The sequence below is a fragment of the Oncorhynchus masou genome, chromosome 11 (assembly GCF_036934945.1).
Source record: "Oncorhynchus masou masou isolate Uvic2021 chromosome 11, UVic_Omas_1.1, whole genome shotgun sequence".
Classification (NCBI taxonomy): domain Eukaryota; kingdom Metazoa; phylum Chordata; class Actinopteri; order Salmoniformes; family Salmonidae; genus Oncorhynchus; species Oncorhynchus masou.
The window spans coordinates 32084667-32110428 of record NC_088222.1 but is presented as its reverse complement, the minus strand read 5'-3'; the positions used below and the strand labels follow the sequence as shown (position 1 = coordinate 32110428).

The 25762-nt window shown below is 43.2% G+C and overlaps 1 protein-coding gene across 2 annotated transcripts; it reads right to left on the bottom strand.

The window, feature by feature from the left end:
- Window positions 1–1250: 1250 nt before the first annotated feature.
- Window positions 1251–25359, bottom strand: LOC135548548 (immunoglobulin superfamily member 5-like). Of its 2 annotated transcripts, none has more exons than XM_064978276.1 (9): window positions 25249–25359; window positions 24746–24823; window positions 16905–17216; window positions 8268–8558; window positions 4771–4884; window positions 3855–3879; window positions 3654–3745; window positions 3315–3382; window positions 1251–2812 (listed from the first exon to the last, which is right to left on the bottom strand). In XM_064978276.1, exons 2-9 carry the CDS (start codon window positions 24786–24788, stop codon window positions 2705–2707), a joined length of 1053 nt encoding a protein of 350 aa, XP_064834348.1. In that variant the 5' UTR covers window positions 24789–24823; window positions 25249–25359; the 3' UTR covers window positions 1251–2704. The 2 variants fall into 2 exon arrangements, with proteins under 2 accessions (XP_064834348.1, XP_064834349.1); XM_064978277.1 differs by having other exon boundaries at window positions 3315–3379.
- Between the last annotated feature and the right edge of the window lie 403 nt (window positions 25360–25762).

Sequence of the window (25762 nt, the reverse complement as noted above, 5' to 3'; positions counted from 1 at the left end):
AAGCAAAGCACCCCCACACCATCACACCTCCTCCTCTATGCTTCATGGTGGGAACCACACATGCAGAGATCATCCGTTCACCTCCTCTGCGCCTCACAAAGACATGGCAGTTGGATCCAAAAATCATCAGACCAAAAGGACGGATTTCCACGGTCTAATGTCCATTGCTCATGATTTGTGGCCCAAGCAAGTCTCTTCTTCTTATTGGTGTCCTTAAGTGGTTTCTTTGCAGCAATACGACCATGAAGGCCTAATTCACGCAGTATCCTCTGAACAGTTTATGTAGAGATGTGTCTGTTACTTGAACTCTGTGTAGCATTTATTTGGGCTGCCATTTCTGAGGCTGGTAACTCTAATGAACTTGTCCTCTGCAGCAGAGGTAACTCTGGGTCTTCCATTCCTGTGGCAGTCCTCATGAGAGCCAGTTTCATCATAGCGCTTGATAATTTTTGCGACTGCACTTGAAGAAACTTTCAAAGTTCATGACTGACCTTCATATCTTAAAGTAATGATTGACTGTCATTTCTCTTTGGTTATTTGAGCTGTTCTTGCTATAATATGGACTTAGTCTTTTACCAAATAGGGGTATCTTCTGTATACAACCCCTACCTTGTCAAAACACAACTGATTGGCTCAAACGCATTAAGAAGGAAAGAAATTCCACAAATAAATGTTTAACAAGGCACACCTGTTAATTGAAATACGTTCCAGGGGACTAGCTCATGAAGCTGGTTGAGAGAATGCCAAGAGTGCGCAAAGCTGTCATCAAGGAAAAGGGTGGCTACTTTGAAGAATCTTAAATCTAAAATATATTTTGTTAACACTTTTTTGGTTATTACATGATTCCATATGTGTTATTTCATAGTTTTTAAAAAATCTCTTCACTATTATTCTACAATGTAGAAAATAGTAAAAATAAAGAAAAACCCTTGAATGAGTAGGTGTGTCCAAACCTTTGACTGATATTGTAGGTTTGAGATAGAATGTCCTTGTGTGTGTGGTTGAGTGTATTTCTGTCAACCATCCTCTTTAATTGCTTCATAAGTCCAAGCAGCATTGTTATGCGACACCATGATGCAGATGATGTCATTTCAGATTAGAAAACAATGAGATCCATTGATGCAGGCTGACCGATTGACTCTCCGTGGCTTTTACACCCCATGGCTTTTGGAAACTTTACCTCTGAAATGGTCATTACTATTTACCATGCTTATGTTGCACTCTGAAACGTCATATTAGTCACGGTAATGTCCTTGGTAGGAAAATTAGAAAGTGTTTATTTGATTACATCATACACCACTACACTTGACCCGGTCAAAACAATTTGACATACTTCATCTGGTAAATCCCTACCTCACAATGACAAGATGTTGCATATTACAGAAAACAATTGTTAAATGGAATGGAGGTCACTCATATGGAATTGTTGTCATTTTTATTAAAAATATAGAATTGATTTATTATGATTAAGTTCTGTTTGAACAAAACGGCCCATGATAATGTAGTTATTACACTATGATAATGATGGAAGACTCTTATAGGAAATTGCTACACCATCACGTTTTAAGAGTATGACAAAACTTTGTTATGGGTAGGGTTGAAATACATTCCCTGGTTTTCCAGATGATTCCTGAAATTAAGAGGGAATAAGCAGGAAATGGAATCCGCCTTCCTGGATTTCTAGAAAACCTGGACATTTCTAGAAAGTTACAAGAATTTTGCAGCCCTAGTTCCGGGTAATTGCACTTCTCAATATGTCTACCGAATCACATTGCATTCATGCCATTAACAAAATAGACCTATGGGGTAACATTCCAGAAGAGAATACGTTTGAACATTGATATAGGCCTAAACCTGAATGGCTGGAGCAGTGAGAGTTCCAACAGACTCTGACACCTTCTTATGGGCTGAAGGGAATGTGGAGGATTCTCTCTGAGTACTTCAGCTCACTGTCATAAACCTCCAGTTCAATCATGCTGAATTTATGAGGCCCACCACAATGCTAGCTGGTACAGTAGATAGAAATGTGGTGGTGCTGGGACTGTGGGGGGACAAGCTCTTAACCTAACAGAGTTATGGAGCCCTGTGCTCATGACGGAGTATTGAGAGGCAGGCCTTGGTGCATCAATCAGTTTGTCAGAGTTTCCATCACATTTACCTTACTGTCAAAGAGAATTTGGGTGCGTGCTTATGGACTAATTTACACCCAGTTTGCCATTATATAAAACCATATAGAAATGAATATCTTGCCAAGGGTGACAATTATTTATCTTCCATGTAATTTAATAAACATTGGCCCCCTCCAGGTCTCCCTTGTGAAAGAGATCTTTCAACCTCAATTGGTCAACCTGGTTTTTCAAGTTTACACTGCTCCTAATACAGAAATTTAAAAAACAGATGATGTCCTTTACCCCACTGATGTTCTCCTAAAACTCAAGGAGAATTTGTTTTGTTGGCATCATATGCTTCTGCCCTTAGTTAATATAGATGTGTTTTGACATTATTTGGCCTGGTAGGTTGCCCTACAAGCAAACCCTTCGAGGCTTAGTTCCAAAATAGAGGCACCACTTTGTTTCAAAAGTTGGGGAAGTTTCCAAAATGATAACATGAAGAGCAGGGAAGGGCAACATTAAAACATTTAGATAACATTTTACATATTTGACAGCTTGATTCTGCTGTATGTGAGTAAGATTGTACAATTCCTTCACACAATAGTAACATGTCTGTGTTTCCTGACACCGGTTACACCCAGGATGTTGTATGCACTGGCATCGCCATTTGCTGCCTGGTTACCGTTGACAAGATCAGGAATCTGGTAAACAAAAGCAAAACATAGTTTACAGTGTATACTCTTCCCTAAATGTGTCCCAAATGACACATGTGGTTTACAGTTTATGTTTAACTTCTCCCATTTAGGTAATGAAAGAGCACAGTAACAATTTACAGCTCTCTCGCACTCTCTCTTTTAGGGTTGTTGGTTTGATTCCCACGCGGGACCAGTACGAAAAAGTACATATGCACTCACTATTGTAAATCGCTCTGGATAAGAGTGTTTGCTAAATTACTCAAATGTAAAATAACTAATATAATCTTCAGCTGAAAATGCAATCACCCTGAAATTCTTAGGTTATGACTTATTACAGTTGACTTTAATATTACATTTGTGAGGTACTTCTTACCAGACTCATTACTATAATGAAAACTAATCAATTACACTGTAAATAAATCATACAGAATAAATTGGCATCTGAACAAATTAAGAAATCCACATTAAATCGAGAGGCCACCTTATGTGTCAATGTATTATTACGTACCTCAAAATGTTTTGTATAGTTAGTCTGGATGTAACCACTGTCGTTGAATTCACTGTGGGTGACACCTGCTGTAAGAAAGATACATCTCAGTATTTTACCATTGGAGTGTTTTCAGGGATAGAAGGATGTGTACACATGTGACAGCATGGCTGTGAACATGTGACAGCAAGAGGCTGATATAAACATACCACGACATAACTTAAAGAATTTTGTTAACATTAAAAATGTGTTCTGTTAATCGAAAATGTCATTCTAATCTGTGTGTAGGCATAAGTGCCTATGCGGGTGCATGTGTGTGTGTTTGTGTGTGTGTGTAAAGACAGAAATGATAGCTCCTACTTGTTTGGCCGTCTATCACGTATGCAGGGTTTTCCTTGCCCTGTCTCTGTCCCACTGCACCACTACTCATCTCGATCTGGGACCTCGTTCTCCTGGGATACATCAAACACTTCACTGCAACAATCACACTATAAACCTCACATAATGATCAAGGTAACTGATCTGGTAATTGGGGACAAAATGGTAGCAGAACTCTCTTACCCCATTTCCTTCTGGTAGCTGGATTCTGAAATGAACCCCCGAGAGAAAATCATAATGAATCAGGTATAGACGTGTTGCTTTTGTTGATGGTAATTATGCCATGATGAATGTAGTAGGTCAAACATTATTTGGATAGTCCATCTGTAGATGCTATCAGTAACATTTCAACTAACTATCTACTAACCCTAACACTAGCTCTAACCCTAACCTTACCCTAACCCTTATTCTAAACCTAACCCTAACCTTAGCAAGCACTTGTTTATCAACAGATAGTTTGTTGATAGTATGACCATCAGTAGAGCATCTACAGATGGAAAATCCGGACTTTCTAAATCAAGTGTGACCGAATTAATTCTCCAACATTTGTCCCTAGACATATAGGCCTATAGGTGTTATAGACCTATAGTCAGAGTTTTGTACCCTTTCAGACAGTGAGTAATCTACAGCCACAAATGATCATACATTAACCTTTATACTCATTAGAAGGTTTAGTGCAAGTCAACCTCTTTGTTAGCATCTCCTTGAAGTCTGTTGCTTGTTGAGCTTTCCTGTATGCATCGGACATATGAGAGGCAAGCAGCGGGAGCCAAACAGTCCTAAAGTTACTATATTTTCTGACTGGTGTGTCCTGTATTTAGATGAATGCCTCTGCATATATCTCACCCTGGCATTGCATTTACATTTAAGTCATTTAGCAGACGCTCTTATCCAGAGCGACTTACAAATTGGTGAATTCACCTTCTGACATTCTGGCATTGCCCTAATAGAGGACCTCAGTGAGACCTGTCCTGACTCAGTCTACTTGTTTTCTACTTTCTTCAGTGAAACAGAGCAAGAGGCTCGATTTGGGCATGACTCTTGCTCCTTGGACTACAGGAGGTTTGACCTTGTTACAAGCTAAAGAAAGGCTTCTTACTGGCTTCTTTTCTGCGTTTGCAGCAGAAGACGATTCCAAGGATGAGCAGCACCAGCAGAGCGAAGCCCCCGACGGAACAAACAACAGCGATGAGCACAGTCCAGTCTTGGGGCTCTGGTGAAACAGTGGTCTCCAGATAAGTAAGAGTTAGTGGTTAGTATGTATGGTTAGTAAATATCACAATGTAGACTGACATCTTAGCCTTAAAGTCAGTTGGCTATTGAGACAGTAGGTTCTATTGTAAGTCCAACCTGCCACTAGTTGTTAATGTACTAAACTAATCAAATGTGTGACGGAGCTACAGAAAATTATACATGGCAATGTATGGGAGTTTTTCATATACATATAATATGCTGTGCTCTTGGAAGAAATGTACAACTTGTATCATGTAAGTATCTACCTGCATAAACAATTAATTCACTTATTTATTAATGTAATACGTAATTATGGAAAAATAATCACAGTCCCACAGAACAGTACAAAGGCATATGTTAAGGGAGGTAGCTCTTATACTTTCCCAGGGGATTTTCTCATATTTTTTTATTGCTCTAAAAATTGTAAGGCCAGCCAGGATCATCAACTTTTAATTGTGATTTTTGGCAGCACCTCAACTTGGCCAGGAACCCATAAAATCAGCAAGGGTTCCCATTTCTAACAGTGTAAGCAGACCTCACTAAATCCTATCCATGTTGAAGGTACTGTCCAGGCTAATGGAAGTGACCAGACAGGGCCGGCACTATAGGCTGGCCGTAGGGGGAATGGCCCGCCCTACTTTACCTCGTTCCCTGTCCATTTCAACATTGATAATTTATTTGATCGAGAAGCAAACAGAAAGACTGGTTAATCTAAGATAGGTTACCTTCGCACGTATCTCACCAGAGAAAGAATCCGAGCGATCAAAACGTATCTGATGGTGCCTGGCCAAAATGAAAATATCATATCATACTCTTTTTGGCCAGACAGCATCAGATACATGGGCTACACACAGTAAGACAGAAAAACACTATTTTGCACGCTCGGATGCTTTCTCTGGTGAGATAGTTTCAGTCACTTGCGAATTGAAGGAAAGTTGGCGGATGCACAGTGTACTGTGTGGATCCTGGAATTATTTTGGACAAATGTGCGAAGGTAACCTACTTTTGAAGTGATTTGTTTGACAAATCAGATTGAAACATCAGACTGGTTGTGTTCATGCACATTAAAATGTAAGATCATCAAGGACAACAACCACCCGAGCCACTGCCTGTTCACCCCACTACCATCCAGAAGGCGAGGTCAATACAGGTGCATCAAAGCTGGGACAGAGAGATTGAAAAACAACTTATATCTCAAGGCCATCAGACTGTTAAACAGCCATCACCAACACAGAGAGGCTGCTTCCTACATACAGACTCGAATCCTTGGCCACTTTAATACATGGATTACTATTCACTTTAAATAATGCCACATTAATAATGTTTACATTACTCATCTCATATGTATATACAGTTGAAGTCAGAAGTTTACATACACTTAGATTGGAGTCATTAAAAATCGTTTTTCAGCCACTCCACAAATTTCTTGTTAACAAACTATAGTTTTGGCAAGTTGGTTAGGACATCTACTTTGTGCATGACACAAGTCATTTTTCCAACAATTGTTTAGAGACAGATTATTTCACTTCTAATTCAATGTATCACAATTCCAGTGGGTCAGAAGTTTACATACACTAAGTTGACTGTGCCTTTAACAGCTTGGAAAATTCCTGAAAATTATGTCATGGCTTTAGAAGCTTCTGATAGGCTAATTGACATCATTTGAGTCAATTGGAGATGTACCTGTGGATGTATTTCAAGGCATACCTTCAAACTCAGTGCCTCTTTGCTTGACATCACAGGAAAATCAAAAGAAATCAGCCAAGGCCTCAGAAAACAAATTGTAGACCACCACACATCTGGTTCCTCCTTGGGAGCAATTTCCAAACACCTGAAGGTACCACGTTCATCTGTACAAACAATAGTACGCAAGCATAAACACCATGGGACCACGCAGACGTCATACTGCTCAGGAAGGAGATGCGTTCTGTCTCCTAGAGATGAACGTACTTTGGTGAGAAATGTGCAAATCAATCCCAGAAGAACAGCAAAGGACCCTGATGAAGATGCTGGAGTAAACAGGTACAAAAGTATCTATATCCACAGTAAAACGAGTTCTATAACGACATAACCTGTAATGCCGCTCAGCAAGGAAGAAGCCACTGCTCCAAAACCACCATAAAAAAAGCTAGACTACGGTTTTAACTGCACATGGGGACAAAGATCGTACTTTCTGGAGAAATGTCCTTAACTATAGAACCATTTGGCCATAACGACCATTGATATGTTTGGAGGAAAAAGGGGGAGGCTTGTAAGCCGAAGAACACCATCCCAACCTTAAAGCACAGGGGTGGCAGCATCATGTTGTGGGGGTGCTTTGCTGCAGGAGGGACTGGTGCACTTAGATGATGGAACCATGAGGAAGTAAAATTATGTGGACATATTGAAGCAACATCTCAAGACTTCAGTCAGGAAGTTCAAGCTTGGTCGCAAATGGGTCTTCCAAATGGACAATGACCCAAAGCATACTTCCAAAGTTGTGGCAAAATGGCTTAAGGACAACAAAGTCAAGGTATTGGAGTGGCCATCACAAAGCCCAAAGACCTCAATCCTATAGAAAATGTGTTGGCATAACTGAAAAAGCGTGTGCGAGCAAGGAGGCCTACAAACCTGACTCAGTTACACCAGCTTTGTCAGGAGGAATGGGACAAAATTAACCCAACTTATTGTGGGAAGCTTGTGGAAGGCTACCCCGAAACGTTTGACCCAAGTTAAACAATTTAAAGGCAATGCTCCCAAATACTAATAGAGTGTATGCAAACTCCTGACCCACTGGGAATGTGATGAAATAAATAAAAGCTGAAATAAATCACTCTCTCTGCTATTATTCTGACGTTTTACATTCTTAAAATAAAGTGGTGATCCTAACAGACCTAAGACAGGGGATTTTTACTAGGTTTAAATGTCAGGAATTGTGAAAAACTGAGTTTAATAAATGTATTTGGCTAAGGTGTATGAAAACTTCCGACTTCAACTGTACTATATTTTATACCACGTATGGCATCTTGACTATGCTGCTCGGTCATCACTCATCCATATATTTATATGGACATATTTTTATTCCACCCCTTTAGATTTGTGTGTATTAGGTAGTTGTTGTGGAATTGTTCGATTATTTGTTGGATATTACTGCACTGTCGGAACTAGAAGCACAAGCATTTCTCTACACTTGCATTAACGTCTGCTAACCATGTGCATGTGACCAATAAAATTTGATTTGATACATTTCTACTGTTATATTACATGTATTTTCTATAAAAACACATTTCAAAAAATGTGTGCATGCCCTTGTCCCGTGAACAAAACGTGCCCCCCTATGGAAATCAAATGCCTGTCTAACTGAAGAGTCAGAAGAGTTCTTACCAACCACCAGGTAGATGGAACTGGACAGTGGGGTGGTCAGGGCAGATACGCTGGCCAGGCACTTCACTTGGACACTGTTGACCCCACGGACAGTGAGGAGGCTGATGGAGTTATACAGACTGTCCAGGGCCTCACTGCTACTGTTGTAGCTGTTCTGGTCCACCACGACCCCATCCACCACCCAGCTCACTGTGGGCTTAGGGAACCAACCAGAGGCCTCACACTGGACGATGGCCTGGTGGCCCTGGGCCACTGTCATGTTACCTCCCACAATCCTCACTGTGCCTCTCTCTGTGGAGACAGACAGAAGAGAACAGTCAGCAACCGTGAGGGATGACATCTTACATGAAACACAATGAATATACTGTAGTGTTAATGTTGGACCACCTACAGAGTGGATACTTCTACAGATGTTGGAACTTAATTTGAGCCAGTTGCAGGAAAATAATCCTGCAACTATGTTCTAGTATGGTAAATGCTTCCTGAATGTCCTGACTTAACACTGGTCCCAGCTGAGGGTTGGCCACAATGTAAACAATCAATGTAATATCGACATCCATTCAGTTGGATATTACTACTGCCTGCCTAGGAGTATTGATACATGGAGGGGAATATGTTTGTAATCAGGTAGGTCCAAATCAGAGGAATGAAAAGTCCATCCATGCACCATACTCTATATCAGGTGTGAAGGTACAACCCAGATGCAGACCACGTCGAATAAACAATAGTTCAATATTCCAATAGTTCAATATTCCAGGCATGGCTCAGTAAACCAGAGGTGGGGCAACAGTACCGGGCAGCAGACAGGCTAAGGGAGACAAAGGGTGTGAGACATGGGTTTGACTCTGGAGACATGAAAGGTGGGATGATTACGAAGGGTAAGGGGCAACAGAAGATGAACAGCAGAGGGGCTAATGATCTTGGAGATGGGTAACGGGTCGATAAACCGGGGGGAGAGATTGCGGGATTCCACCCGGAAGGGCAGATCCCGGGTAGATAGCCATACCTTCTGCCCGAGATGAAACCGGGGAGCCGGGGTCCGATGGAGATCCGCTTGTTGTCGATACCTGGATGTGGTCTTGAGGAGTGCTCTCTTCCAGGTACGACGACAGCGGTAGACAAACATCTGGGCAGAAGGTATGCCGACCTCCTCTTCCTGCTCAGGGAAGAGTGGGGGATGATACCCGAGGGAACATTCAAATGGTGATAGGCCTGTGGCAGATCAGGGAAGGGTGTTGTGGGCGTAATCTACCCACATCAGCTGCTGGCTCCAGGTGGTGGGGTTGGCGGAGACCTGGCAGCACAGGGTGGTCTCGAGGTCATGGTTGGCTCGCTCCGGCTGGCCATTAGACTGGGGGTGGAACCCAGAGGACAGGCTGGCCGAAGACCCAATGATGGTGCAGACCACCTTCCAGAACCGGGACGAGAACTGAGGGCTGTGGTCAGAGACCACGTCCACGGGCAGCCCATGGATCCAGAAGACGTACTGCACCATGAGCTGGGCCGTCTCCTTGGCAGAGGGTAACTTGGGGAGAGGAATGAAGTGGGCAGCCTTGGAAAAGCGATCCGCCGCGGCCAGGATTGCGGTGTTGCCATCAAACGGGGGGAGACCCATGATGAAGTCCAGGGAGATTGGGCCCACTCCAGGACCACGGAGTGGACAGCATCAGGCACGAACATCCGGTTATCTGGGACCCCTTAGGGTTCGGTTGGGACGGCTGTGCCTCCCGAACCTGTTTCCCGATACCCCAGCTGAGTGCCGTCGCCAGGCACGAGATGGGAAGGATGGTCTCGGGCTCCGGGGTGGTAGCTGAGTGGTTATAGCGGTGAGACAGGGAATCCGGCTTGACATTCTTGGAACCCGGCCGGTAGGAGAGGGAAAAGTTGAACCGGGTAAACAGCAGGGCCCATCTCACCTGCCTGGAGTTGAGGCTCTTGCTGGTGCGGAGATACTCCAGGTTTTTGTCATCGGTCCACACAATGAACGGATGTTCCGCCCCTTCGAGCCAGTGCCTCCACTCCTCCAATGCCATCTTCACCGCGAGAAGCTCCCGATTCCCCACATCGTAATTCCTCTCCGTGGAGGTGAGGTGGTGGGAGAAGAAGGCGCAGGGATGTAGCTTAAAACTTCTTTGGGATAGGTGGGAAGGTAGCGTCCCAACTGGCCAACATCCGGTGAAATGGCAGAGCGCCAAATTCAAATTAAATAACTATAAATATTAAACTTTCATGAAATCACAAGGGCAATACATCAAAATAAATCTTAACTTGTTGTTAATCCAGCCAACGTGTCCGATTTCAAAAAGGCTTTAAGGTGAAAACAAACCTTGCGATTATCTGAGGACAGCATCCAGCACACAAATACATAAAAAATCATTTTCAACCAGAGAGTTGCGATCGAAAGTCAGAAATAGCGATATAATATATGCCTTACCTTTGAAGATCTTCTTCTGTTGGCACTCCAAAAGGTTTCAGTTACATTACAAATGGTCCTTTTGTTCGATAGATTTCTTCTTTATATCCATAAAATCTCAGTTTAACTGGTGCGCTTCAGTCAATAATTCACTCGGTTTCTATCAGTCAAAATGCATGCAAAATGAATCCCAAACGTTACCAATAAACTTATCCAAACAAGTCAATCAACGTTTATAATCAAGCCTTAGGTACCCTAATATGCAAACAAACAATACAATTTAAGACAGAGAATCGTTATTGTATTTACCGGAGATAAACAAAAATAACGAGCTCTCGGCCATGCGCATGGAAACACTACAGCCAAAATGGGAGCCCTTAGAAAAACTACTTCTTCTCCCACATTTTTCCAAAAACCAGCCTGAAACTCTTTCTAAAGAATGTTGACATCTAGTGGAAGCCCTAGGAACTGCAATCGGGCATGATTTTGCCCTATTATAAAAGTGCCAGCCATTGAAATCAGTGGTAGGATGAAAAAACATTTTTTGGGAAGGTTTGTCCTCGTGGTTTCATCTGCCATTTCAGTTCTGTTATACTCACAGACATTCTTTTAACAGTTGTATAAACTTTGGAGAAATTTCTATCCAATTCTACCAATTATATGCATATCCTACCTTCTGGGCCTGAGTAGCAGGCAGTTTACTTTGGGTACGCTTTTCACCGGAAGTCTAAATACCGCCCCCTATCCCAAAGAAGTGTTAAGGTCCAGGGCATTGGCCACCACAAACTGGAGGTGAACCCCAGGAAGCGTTGCAGCTGCACCCTGGATGTAGGCTGAGGTCAATCCACCACCGCTTTCACCTTCTTGGGATCCATCTTGACGCTCCCAGCAGAGATGATGTAGCTCAGAAAGGGCATGGTGGAGCGATGGAACTCACACTTTTCCGCCTTAACGAACAACTGGTCCTCCAGAAGGAGCTGGAGAACCTGCCGGACATGGAGCACGTGTTCTTGGGGGCAGCGGGAGAAGACAAGGATGTCATCAATGTAGACGAAGACGAACCGGTTCAGCATATCGCGGAGAACGTCATTCACCGGAGCTTGGAACACGGCAGGGGCGTAGGTGAGGCCAAAGAGCATGACCAGATATTCATAGTGGCCGCTGGCTGTGTTGAAGGTGGTCTTCCACTCGTCCCCCTCTCGTATCCGCAAAAGGTGGTAGGCATTACTTAGATCCAGCTTGGAGTACACAGTGGCCCCCTGGAGCGGCTCAAAGGCTGCGGAAATGAGTGGAGTGGATGACTGTTCTTTACAGTGATGTCATTGAGTCCCTGGTAGTCAATGCATGGGTGCAGGATCTTGTCCATCTTCTCCACGAAGAAGAACCCTGCACCAGTGGAAGAGGAAGAGGGACAGATAAATCCAGTATCTAGGGAGTCCCCAATGTAGTGCTCCATAGCCTTGGTTTCCGGTCCCGACGGCGTGTACAGACTCCCCCGGTGAAGCGTGGTGCTAGGGAAAAGGTCAATCTCGCAGTCATAGGGGCGGTGTGGTGTAAGGGAAGTTGCCCAGGACTTGCTGTAACACCTCCCGGAGATCCTGGTATTCAGCGGGAATTGTGGAGAGATCCGGACCCACCTCCAAGGACCCAGGAAGACATCCCGGGGCAGGTTATGCCGACTTCAGACAATGGGTGTGACAGAACGAATTCAAGCCCATGATGGCACCCGTAGACTAGTTGATGAGTGGATTGTGTCGCTGGAGCCAGGAGAATCCCAAAAACACGAGGATCTGGGGGGACTTGATGAGCAGGAACTGAACGGTCTTGCTGTGATTCCCTGACACACGTATGTTGATAGGAGTGGTATTATAGCTGACCCGACCAATAGAGCGCCCAACCAATGCTCTAACATCCATGGGAATGTAGAGAGGCTGAGTGGGGATATTCAGCTCAGAAGCCAGTGTGCCATCCAAAAAGCTCTCATCGGCCCCAGAGTCAAGGAGGACCCAAAGAGATTTGGACTGGTTTCCCCACAGCAGAATGACATATAAAGGGTTTTGAGTAAGGAAAGGAGAAAAGTCCCCCTAATAGCCCACCAGAGTACTCACTCCTACCGGTGAGCCTGCACTTTTACCGAGCACGAGGACACCAAATGACCCGCAATACAGACAGCTCCTTGTGCTGACACTGTGTTGCCATTCTGCTGGCGACAGCCCAGCCCTGACTAGCTGCAAGGGCTTGAGAAACAGTGCCTTGGCCCTCCTCGGTGACTCTTGAGAAATGTAGGGAAATCTCGGGTGCTCTCGGCCACGGGACCATCGTGGAATTCTCGGAGGACTCGGAGGCAAGGTGGAGTCCCTGGACGTGCGAGTGAAATCGAATTTCCTCTCGATCTGTCGTTCCCGCAATCGCCCATCGATGTGGATGGTCAAAGCGATGAGGGGATCAAACTCTGTGGGTAACTCCCGAGCCGCAAGCTCCTCCTTAACCTCCTCCGAGTTGCTGTGCAGGAACATGTCGAACAGTGGTTCCGGGTTCCACGCACTCTCAGCTGCCAACATACGGAATTCCACTGCATAGTCGGCCACAGTGCGGGCATCCTGTCGGAGCTGGATTAGCTTCCGGGCAGCTCCTCTCCATGAGAAAGGGGCATCAAGGACCTTCCTCACCTCTCCCACGAACCACTCCAGACTCTCGCATATGGCCGGCTGCTGTTCCCATACAGCGGTAGCCCAGGTGAGAGCCCTTCCAGACATCAGCGTGATGAGGTAGGCTATTTTGGAGCAATCTGAGGGGAAGGAGGAGGGCTGAAGCTCGAAAATAAGGGCACACTGAGCAAGAAACACCTGACAGGTGCTCGGCTCTCCATTAAAGCGTTGCGCAGGAGGTAAATGGGGGATACACAGAGGATAATGGGGAAGATGGGCGACACCTGGACGGGGGTGGAGACAATCACAAAGACAGGTGAAACAGATCAGGGTGTGACTTATAGGAACAAGACCAAATCAATATCCAACAAAGGTAATCCAATAGAGCCAGCAGGAGCCGCAATAAGATGAACAGTAAATTGTAACCGTGAATGTGTAAATGGCATACCATCACCCAAGCCACTAGATCAAGGAGTACAAAACAGAGTCAACCAAGGACGACCACACTCGCATGATGAGTGCCCTTGCCTGAGATTTGAAGACTTGCATTATCTCCCTAAGCTAATGCATAGGCTTTAGCTCAGCAGGCTAGCAGGATAGTAGTCTTATGGCACACAAGAGACCAGGGTTCAAATTCTAGGTCAATCACACATTTTGCTGAAGTGCTAATAAAAACAGATGTCAGCTCTATAAAACAAAAAAATTCAAAAGAGTGTTCAGTAAAGATCAACTGAATTGAGAATATTCATTCCCGTTGCGATTTATAATCAAATACCAAAATGTTTTTCAACATCTTGTCTCCAGGCTGGAATCTTTGTCTCAGAACATCTGATGCCAAACTTTATTCCTCGCTTTTTTGTGTGAACTCTACCATGTGGAAATAGGCAAATTTTGCAAATAATGAGCCTCCCCTCATGGTGCAACTCTTCAAAATAGTATATAAATGCTGAGCACTACAAGGCATTTGCATATCCACAGTGTGTTTCCCCTATGCTTGGTTGGTTCTTCTATCATTTTGGGGATAGAAAAGTCACCATAAGGATAGTAAAAAACAGGAAAATTCTCCCTCATGGGGACATTTCCAGCATGCCCATGAGGACAAAGGCTATTCTAAGCTCAGAGGTTTGGTTTAGGGTTAGGGTTGCAATTAGGATTAGGGTCAGAATTTGGGTTAGGGCAAGGGGTTAGTGGTTAGGTTTAGATTTAGGGTTAAGGTTAGGAATTAGGTTTAGGTTAGGGTTACGGGTTAGGGGAAGGGACTAGGGAACATATTAATTGTAGTTCCACACGAGGATAGAAGAACATAACGTGTGTGTGTGTGTGTGTGTGTGTGTGTGTGTGTGTGTGTGTGTGTGTGTGTGTGTGTGTGTGTGTGTGTGTGTGTGTGTGTGATGGAGGAGAAACTCGCTGCTCTGAACTAAGCTGACCACTCGGTCTCCCATTCCATGTACCAAAATGCTGCCGTTGGTGAGGACAGTCTCACCTTCACTGTTAAGGCGAGGCTGAAAGTTCTACCTACAAAATATTATCTGCCACTCTGGTACCCTGCAAATCATGACCAAATCAGTATTCTACATGAGTCAAATATAATGGAGTCTATTGTCCATGTTGTTAATGCACACAAGCATAAACATTCTTGTGTAAAGGGGAAGCTGGTTTGATGTTGATGCCTTTGCTGAGAAGCTGCTTATGTACCAGCCCATCGGGGAGATGCTTGGACAGCCTTCGGGTGTAGGTGCAAGATGGTGGTGCTGATATTTGTCAGTCTCGGCCACGTACACAGGATTGCAGTGCATGGCCTCCAGATTGCTGGCCTGACAAAAACAAGAGCAAAGCAGTTGGCTAGGTACTGCTCTATTTTCGCTGTCATGTAAAAATCTTCCCAGCGTGAAATAGTTCCCAATCGTTCTGATTGTGACATCATGTTGTAACTTTCCCAGTCAATAATTGCACACGCGGCTGAGCTCCTTTAGAAGTTTCTGTCACACTCCCTCGCCCTTGATTTAGCTAGCTAGCTAACTAAGTCACAAATATATGCAGTGTCAATTGAAAAAGTAGCGCCCAAGTCTGCAAACGCAAAAAATCTCTCCTCATGTCAACCCCCAGCACTTTGACGCGAGAGTCCAGGTATTTATATGCAGACCTCACGCCTCAACAAGCTTCTGATTGGTCCCTGGCCACCATTGATTTGCAGACGTGTGAAGCTAATTTTTATGCTGAGAGAGATATTACAGAATGACGTCACAATCAGAACACAATCAGAATGATCAGAACTATTGGGAACTATTTCAAGCTGGGAAGATTTTTAAATGACAGTGGGCAGAAGGAGGTGCTTTCTGTACCCTTAAGTGCCATTCATACAGGGACCTTTGAAATGTTTGGATACTTTTTTCATGTAAACTTGATAGGTGAATTCAAATAAAGTATATAAAGTGTGTGTGTGTGTGTGTGTGTGTGTGTGTGTGTGTGTGTGTGTGTGTGTGTGTGTGTGTGTGTGTGTGTGTGTGTGTGTGTGTGTGTGTGTGTGTGTGTGTGTGTGTGTGTGTGTGTGTGTGTGTGTGTGTGTGTGTGTGTGTGTGCGGACTTGTGTGCGTGACTTGAGGAGATTGCGCTTCAAAGAAATGCTTACCATCAAAGTAAGCAGTAGAGTACAATTAACCATAATGCAAATCCTACAGCTCCCATCCACTAGTGTGTTTTACATTACCCTTGTCTAGGAGCCAAAGCATACTTGCTGATTGGAAACAACGGATGCAAGGGTGGTGTACAAAGTATTGTGGTGTACAATGTTTCTCTGGGATCCATAGACCAGCACTGTATTTTCTCTGCACAATTGCTAATGTGTAGATCAGACCAGTAAGATTTTTGGCTACAGCAAAAAGACTTACGTTACATGGACTTGGTTCATTGGTTATTTATTACACTAATCACTTTTGGCAACTGTGGCAAATTAGCTAGACAGAGAAAACTTGCCTTACCCACTGGGCACAGACGTCAGTTCAACGTCTGGTTTTGATTTACATTTGGTTGTGCTGACAATTACATGAACTCAATGTGAAATCCACCAAAAATGTCACCCTGCCCCAGTTACTCTGCAGTTTATTAATTCATTTAATTTAATCTCCTCAACAATGGTATCATTTCAGTAAAGGTGATTATTTAAATGAACTCCATATTCGAACCTTGGATTATATAGAAGCTCATCAAAAGTATTTTAAAGAGTTATTTCTGTCTGAATCAGACTGTTCCATCTGCCTAATACATGGATCCTTATTCCTGTGTTGATGATTAGCCAGGACCTGCTGAGAGAACAGATTATTATCCCTTTCTATGCTCAGAGTTTACAGTGTGCTACCACTTCTCTACTCTCTGATCTTACAGTGTATACTACTGCTCTCCAGAGCATAGGTCGGTCATTACACTACTGCCATCTATAGTGATACTGTATGTGCACAGCCTATACAGTGCAGGATGAGATGGGAAAAATACATTATTTTACTACTCTGCACATTTTGATTCCAGTTAAGAGGCCAGTCTTCACTTCTAATGATGAAATATTGAGGAATTGTTCCCAACCTTGGACCAAGAGCTGAGCGGTCTGGGTCGGCTTTTCCTGGACGCCACAGCTGACGTCACCAGAGTCGTTCCTCCAGACGTCCCGGATGGTGAACTCCCAGCAGTATATGTCGGCGCTGGAGTAGTTTTTAACGGAGAAACGACGGTTGTGCTCAGACACACCGGTGCCACTGTTGATGGTGAGGACCAAAACAGTTTTAAGCATCCATGACATGGAGTACCAGGCCTCAGACAGGCTGATGTTAAACCGAGCCTCTGAGCCCCGCAGCACAGTCACATTCAGGGGCTCCAGCTGAGGGTCTCCTGAGACTCCTGGAGAGGAGAGGAGAGGAGAGGAGAGGAGAGGAGAGGAGAGGAGAGGAGAGGAGAGGAGAGCATCATGGTGTGGTTAGAGTTGGGGGTGAGAGGAGATAATGATTATCTATTTGTCATTTGTTATATTTCAGATCATTGAGTTTGCTGACGACACAACAGTTGTAGGCCTGATCACCGACAACAATGAGACTATAAGGAGGAAGTCAGAGAACTGTCCGTGTGGTGCCAGGACAACAACCTCTCCCTCAATGTGAACAAGACAAAGGAGCTGATCGTGACCTACAGGAAAAGGCCGGCCGAACAGGCCCCCATTAACATCAACAGGGCTGTAGTGGAGCGGGTCGAAAGTTTCAAGTTTCTTGGTTCCCACATCACCAACTAACTATCACGGTCCAAACATACTAAGACGGTCGTGGGGAGGGCACGACAAAACCTTTTCACCCCCAGGAGATTGACAAGATTTGGCATTGGTCCCCAGATCCTCAAAAGGTTCTAAAGCTGCACCATCCTGACAGGTTGCATCACCGCCTGGTATGGCAACTGCTCGGCATCGGACCGTAAGGCACTACAGAGGGTAGTGAGAACGGCCCAATACATCACTGGGGCCAAGCTTCCTGCCATCCAGGACCTATATAATAGGCGGTGTCAGAGGAAAGCTTATAAAATTGTCAGAGACTCCAGTCACCCAAGTGTTTATAGACTGTTTTCTCTGCTACTGCACGGCAAGCGGTACCGGAGCGCCAAGTCTAGCACCAAAAGGCTCATCAACAGCTTCCGCCCACAAGCCATAAGACTGCTAAAAACACCACCGGACAATTTACATTGACCTCTCCTCCCTTTTGTACACTCGCTGTTTGTTTGTTATCTATGCATGTACAGATTACCTCAACTAGCTTGTACCCCTGCACACTGACTCGGTACCGGTGCCCCCTGTATATAGCCTCGTTATTGTTATTCTTATTGTGTTACTTTTATAATTACTTTTTATTTTAGTCTACTTGGTAAACAATTTGTTAATGGTTAATGTCTTTTAAGTAAGCATTTCACGGTAAAGTCTACACTTGTTGTATTCGGCGCATGTGACAAATAAATTTGATTTATTTTGATTTAATTTGATATATTTGTGAGTTGTTAGGTACAGTCTGCAAGATAAGCACAGATAAGCTTTTGTTGAAGAACATTCACTACAGAGTGAAGTTGAAATAGCTATGAAAGGGCCAGCGTGACGATTGTTGTTCATGGCCCTATGTGGGGGGGAATGGACTTAGAAACAATAAACTAATTCTGTTCACAAGTTTCATCCTTGTTGTTGAGTGTAGTCAACTTGGCTGGTCTCCTTGGAGATGGACGTTCCCCTGAACTTATACATTTGTAATGATTCTGAGCCACTGCACTGCTCAAAAGGAGAGCTCAGAGCCACTTCCACTACTGCTACTACTGGGGTCGGACTGCTGCCGCTACGACTTCTGCCGCTGCTACTTCCTGGTCCAAGAGGGTGGAGTGGAGTGGAGCCGAACCGATGGTGCTCCAATGCCCAGATGACTGATGCAACGCATGCTATTTCCCAGAAATAGGATGATTGACTTTCCTAACTCTTGTGAGTGATTTGAGTGACTTGAGTGAGTGATTTGCCTTGGGGCCTTAGTACCCGTATTCTTGTCTTTGCGGCAAGTGCCACACCTTTAGAACAGTAAACCTCGAGAACCCTCTTGACTCATTATTCTGTCGATAGAACAAGTTCCTAAAACAGTCTCAGGTGTTTGGAATGTTGGGCCTGTTTACACTCTGAGGTGCTCATTCATTACATAATAATAGATGCATTTTATAAAGCTCTTTTCATACAGACTACATCACTTTAAAAAAAATGCATCTAAGGAGCCCGATGGAGCTCCAATGAGACATGGATAGGCTTTCAGCAAAGTGACTTTCACTTTTACTTGAGTCATTTTCTATTAAGGTATCTTTACTTTTACTCAAGTATGACTATTGGGTACTTTTTCCACAACTGCTTGTAATGACAGGGTTGTGGGTTCGATTCCAACGAGGGAAAATGTATGCACTCACTACTGTACGTCACTCTCGATAAGAGCATCTGCTAAATGACAAAAAATTGATGAGGCTACTTGTGGCTACTTTGAAGAATCTAAAATGTCAAATATATTTTGATTTATTGCACACTTTTTTGGTTACTACATGATTCCATATGTGTTGTTTCATAGTTTTGATGTCTTCACTATTATTCTACAATGTACAAAATAGTAAAATAAAGAAACACCATTGAATGAGTATAAAATCAGCAAAAAAAGAAACGTCCTCTCACTGTCAGCTGTGTTTATGTTCAGCACAATTAACATGTGTAAATATTTGTATGAACATAGCAAGATTCAACAACTGAGACATAAACTGAAGAAGTTCCACAGACATGTGACTAAGAGAAATTGAATAATGTGTCCCTGAACATCGGAGGGGGGGGCAAAATCAAAAGTAACAGTCAGTATGTGGTGTGGCCACCAGCTGCATAAAGTACTACAGAGCATCTCCTCCTCATGGACTGCACCAGATTTGCCATTTCTTGCTGTGAGATGTTACCCCACTCTTTCACCAAGGCACCTGCAAGTTCCCGGACATTTCTGGGGGGAATGTCTCTACTCCTCACCCTCCAATCCAACCCTAAACCTCCAAATCGATCCCGCTCCAGAGTACAGGCCTCGGTGTAAAGCTAATTCTTTCGACTATAAACATGAATCCGACCATCACCCCTGGTGAAACAAAACCGCAACTCGTCAGTGAATAACACTTTTTGTTTTGCCAGTCCTGTCTGGTCCAGTGACGGTGGGTTTGTGCCCATAGGCGATGTGGTTGCCGGTGATGTCTGGTGAGGAATTGCCTTACAACAGGCCTACAAGCCCTCAGTCCAGCCTCTCTCAGCCAATTGCGGACAGTCTGAGCACTGATGGAGGGATTGTGCATTCCTGGTGTAACTTGGGCAGGTGTTGTTCCCATCCTGTACATGTCCCTCAGGTGTGATGTTCGGATGTACCAATCCTGTGCAGGTGTTGTTACACGTGATCTGCCACTGCGAGGACGATCAGCTGTCCGTCCTGTCTCCCTGTAGCGCTGTCTTAGGCATCTCACAGTACGGACATTGCAATTTATTGCCCTGGCCTCATATGCAGTCCTCATGCCTCCTTGCAGCATGCCTAAGGCACATTCACGCAGATGAGCAGGGACGCTGGGCATCGTTCTTTGGTGTTTTTCAGAGTCAGTAGAAAGGCCTCTTTAGTATCCTACATTTTCATAACTGTGACCTTAATTGCCTGCCGTCTGTAAACTGTTAGTGTCTTAACAACCATTCCACAGGTGCATGTTCATTAATTATTCATGGTTCATTGAACAAGCATAATAAACAATGGTTAAACCCTTTACAATGAAGATCTGTGAAGTTATTTGGATTTTTATGAATTATCTTTGAAAGACAGGGCCCTGAAAAAGGGACGTTTCTTTTTTTGCTGAGTTTATATTTAAATATTTCCAATTTCATAAAATGTTGTTACATGTAGTTTTTTAGTTCAACCGTAATGCATAATAAACATGATCAACAGAGGGAACATATTGGGTGTACTCTGATAAGGTGGAGAAAGAATACATTAATTTACAAGACCTGTTCACAGAAAATATAATTGGTCATAAGATGGGCCTTAGATCAAAGTCAATATTCAGACCACTAGGGGTAAATGTGTTTAAAATAGGACATCCAGCAGGCCTCCCTCTAGTAGTTGGATCTCCATGTTACCTCCTCTCCTTGGTAGAGCAACCTGCTCAATGCCTGTGTATTTGAGGGAGGAGATGGGATGGTTAGCTTCAACAAAGTAAGCTGCTATTGGATTGTTAGTGTTCTTACACCTGATAGAGCTATGCTCAGCTATGCATTATTTTAATTGTCTTTTTGTTTGTCCTACCTGGCTTTCCCACATGTACAGGTGATGAGATAGATTACTCCCGTTGTCTTGCATGAGATGATACCCCTAACAGGAATTTTTCAACTTCTATGTGGGAGTCTGAAGAAGGATGTTGTTCTAGTGCTATTGTGCTGTGCACATGAGCCACATTTGTAGTTCCCATTTGGAATGGGTGTCAAGAGTGTCTGAGTGAGCTCAAGGGGCAGGTCAGATCTCACCAAGTTATCTACATTATTGTGACCATGCTTATAGACCACCAGTAGAGGCTCCTTGAAGAGGTGTGCAATTTTTTTGTCTGATTGCAAAATATGCCAGTGCTTTTTCAGGATTGCTTTCATTTTCTCAGAACACTTGGTGTACTTAGTGCAAAACACTATTGTTTTTCGTCTTTGATTTAGTTGTTAGCAATTCCTCTCTTGGTTTTTGAGATATTTTCATCATTGCAGCATTAAGAGTTTTGTCCTTGTCGCCTCTCATTTTGAATGTATCTGTCATTGTCTTAGCATTGTTGTCAAAATCTGACTGGTGGCCACAGATTCGTTTAACTCTGCATAACTGGCTATATGGTAGACCATTCTTGAGGGGAAGGGGATGCATACTATCCGCACATACTGTAGCAGGGTACCCCAGTCTGCAGCAGTCCAATCCCTGTACCTTTTGCAGAATATCAGTCTGACCCTTATGTTTTCCTGGAGAGAAGTGGCTTCTTTGCTGCCCTTCTTGACACCAGGCCATCCTCCAAAAATCTTAGCTTCACTGTGCATGCAGATGCATTCACACCTGCCTGCTGCCATTCCTGAGAAAGCTCTGTACTGGTGGTGCCCCGACCCCACAGCTGAATCAACCTTAGGAGACGGCCCTGGCGCTTGCTGGACTTTCTTGGGCGCACTGAAGCCTTCTTCACAACAATTGAACCGCTCTCCTTGAAGTTCTTGATGATCCAATAAATGGTTGATTTAGGTGCAATCTTACTGGCAGAAATATCCTTGCCTGTGAAGCCCTTTTTGTGCAAAGCAATGATGGCGGCACATGATGTCAGCTGGTCCTGTTGTGGCAGGGCTGAAATGCAGTGGAAATGTTTTTTTGGGGATTCAGTTCATTTGCATGGCAAAGAGGGACTTTGCAATTGATTGCAATTCATCTGATAATTCTTCATAACATTCTGGAGTATTTGCAAATTGCCATCATACAAACTGAGGCAGCAGACTGTGAAAATTCATGTTTGTGTCATTCTCAAAACTTTTGGCCACGACTGTACATAACCTGGTTCAAGCATTTATGACACTACCCTGAAGAAGGCACAGTGATGCCGAAACGTTGGTGGGGTTTTTTTTTATACAGGGAGGTTATACAATGGAGTGTGTGACTCTTTGTTATTATAGTAAAGTACTTAAGTAGAAATACTTTAAAGTACTACTTAAGTGTTTTTTGATGTATCTTTACTTCACTTTACTATTTATATTTGACTACTTTTACTTCACTACATTACTTAAGAAAATAATGCACCTTTTACACCATACATTTTCCCTGACATCCAAAAGTATCCGTCACATTTTGAATGCTTAGCAGAACAGGAAAATGGTCCAATTTACGCACTTACCAACAGAAAATCATTGATCATCCATACTGCCTCTGATCTGACGGACTCATTAAACACACATGCTTCGTTTGTAAATTATGTCTAAATGTTGGTGTGCCCCTGGCTATCCGTAAAAATAAAAAAATAAAAAACTGGTGCCGTCTGATTTGCATAAAATAAGTCATTTTGATACTTAAATATATTTTATTAATTACATTTACTTTTGTTACTTAAGTATATTTAAAACCAAATCATTTTAGACTTTTACTCAAGTAGTTTTTACTGGGTGACACACTTTTACTATATATTTTTTATTTTTCTATTAAGGTACTGTGCCTTCGGAAATGATTCAGACCCCTTTACTTTTTCCACATTTTGTTACATTACAGCCTTTTTCTAAAATGTATTAAATTATTTTTTTCCCTCAACAACCGACACACAATACCCCATAATGACAAAAAAATGTAAATATCACATTTACATACTGTAACTATTCAGACCCTTTACTCAGTACTTTGTTGAAGCACCTTTGGCAGCGAATACAACCTCGAGTCATCTTGAATATGACGCTACAAGCTCGTCACACATGTACTTGGGAAGTTTCTCCCAATTCTTCTCTGTAGATACTCTTCAAGCTCTGTCAGGTTGGAAGTGGAGCGTAGCTGCAAAGCTATTTTCAGGTCTCTCCAGACATGTTTGATCGGGTTCAAGTCCGGGCTCTGGCTGGGCACTCAAGGACATTCGGAGACTTGTCCTGAAGCCACTCATGCGTTGTCTTGGCTGTGTACTTACGGTTGTGAACTTTTACACCAGGCTGAGGTCCAGAGCGCTCTGGAGCAGGTTTTCATCAAGGATCTCTCTCTGTACTTTGATCTGTTCATTTTTCCCTCAATCCTGACTAGTCTCCCAGTCCCTGCCGCTAAAAAATATCCCTACAGCATGATACTGCCACCACCATGCTTCACCGTAGGAATGGTGCCAGGTTTCCTCCAGAAGTGACACTTGGCATTCAGGTCAAATAGTCTTGGTTTCATCAGACCAGAGAATCTTGTTTCTCGTGGTCGGAGACCTTAAGGTGCCCCATGCAACATTTTGAACTGATACAGTATCGCCTGTCTCCATGCTTGACAAACTTCATCAGCTTACAGCGAGTGTATCAATGAAATTCAGATAATGAGTGGAATATATTTGCATATATAACCAAAGTATTTCAGCAGGGAATTGTACACTGCACTCCAAATGGTAGCACACAAGAGTGAAGCACACTGGCTGATGGAGAATGATGTACAGTATTTACAACCACATCCATATATGATATGATTTGGTTTTACCCTCTAACGTAAATTGATGTCAAATTGATACATTTATGAGGTACAAATATATAAATGTACTCAGTCAATCAAACATGTGCTTCGAGTTTTGAAACATGAGCCATTTTGATGATCTGTTCAGATTTCTGTGCTTAGAGTTGTGAAAATGTACCACATACTTGGGGAAATTGCACCAAAGTGATTGGAGAAAACAAAACTGCACTATCCTGATGAGACCTGACTCATAAAGTTTCCTTAAGAAGGAAGCAATATTATAGCCTGGTGTAGTCAACGTAAAACCGTATCCATTAGGCATGTGAAATCAGAGACCTGTATTTCTCTGCATGGCTGTGATAAACACGAGAAGGCCTCCATGCGAAATTAACAGCTTTAATCACTCCCAAACGAGAGCAGTCTAACTAGGGCAAGATGAAGCCAGGGATAAATTATATGCTGAGCTGGGTTCTAATCCTCGTTCAGTGAAATAGAGTTTGATGTTTATTCACTATTATCTAATTCTCATGAACAGGGAAATGTTTGGGTAATCCCAATTGCGACGTCATCTATGGATTTTGTCCCCATCCTATCATATTCAGTAGATTTGTTTCAATTGTGAGTATATGCGATGTAGTGTGTCAAATGTGTATAAGTGTGCATAAAATATAGAGGTCTGCTCACCTGTTGCATAGAGTAAAAACAACGTGAAGAAAACACTGGCCATGTTGCCCAGGTAACAGTCATGCTAATATTCCCTGCCTGTAATATAAAAACAAACAAGACAATGGCATGGAAACAACACAGCGGGCAGCAAAAACACATTCAAACAGACCTGAGCTCTGAACGCTACATTTTTCACCAAGGAATGTTGTGCGAGGAACTCCCGTTCACAAAAACACATACATTCTCTGATTGATCACTGATCAAAGACTCACTACAGCCCAAACACAGAAACATTATATCTTAATAACTTATCTTCTCGAACAAACATTAATCAAACAAAATATATTATTGCAACAAAATATATTTCAATAATTGCAGTCTCATAGATCCGTCCATTCAGAGTACCGACAGAATCATACTTCCTCCCGAAGTCTTTCCCTCAACAACAACAAGATCATTCTTTAGGAAATATTCCTACTGAGATCCAATGTACATCGACATGCATCATTCTAATAACTTACTTGTTGAAGACTCTTAGAGCGATGACTAAAATGGATCCAAGGTCAATTTCCTGTTGAATCAGACCTAGTAAATAGATGGACTCCACCTTCAGGTGAAACCAAATGTAGCTTCACTCCCCCATATGCATCTACCTCTACAGAGAGCAAGGTCCACCCATGTAACAGCTCCCTTATCAGTCACACTTGTATGAATGAGTGCTTAAGCATTTGTTTGCATGTGTGTCACAGTTTCACCTTCTTGCATAGTGATTATTGGCATAGTTAAGCTTGCTGGTAGAGCAGAAGGTTACCAGAGAGTCAACTGAGGTAGGTTGTCTACCCAACAGATTACCTTGGGGGGCTTTGATCCCTACATGACACATCTGGGATGTCGTCTGGGGTGAATAATACCACAGAGCGGTGGTGTTGTGACACAAACACACAACAGCCTTTAAGCAGACACACCCATGTGTTGCATTTGCTGCCATGTTTTAGTGTAAGTACAGCAATTTCAATCTGAGGTTTTTCAACATGT

Bases quoted from the DNA above. Each gene is read 5' to 3' on its own strand.
- LOC135548548 (XM_064978276.1), bottom strand. From the start codon at position 24,788: ATGGCCAGTGTTTTCTTCACGTTGTTTTTACTCTATGCAACAG. The intron at 3,880-4,770 runs GTAAGAAGCCTT...GGTTCATTTCAG, and splicing joins CAAACGCAGAAAAGAAGCCA to AATCCAGCTACCAGAAGGAA. The intron at 3,746-3,854 runs GTAAGAGAGTTC...GATGTATCCCAG, and splicing joins AGCTACCAGAAGGAAATGGG to GAGAACGAGGTCCCAGATCG.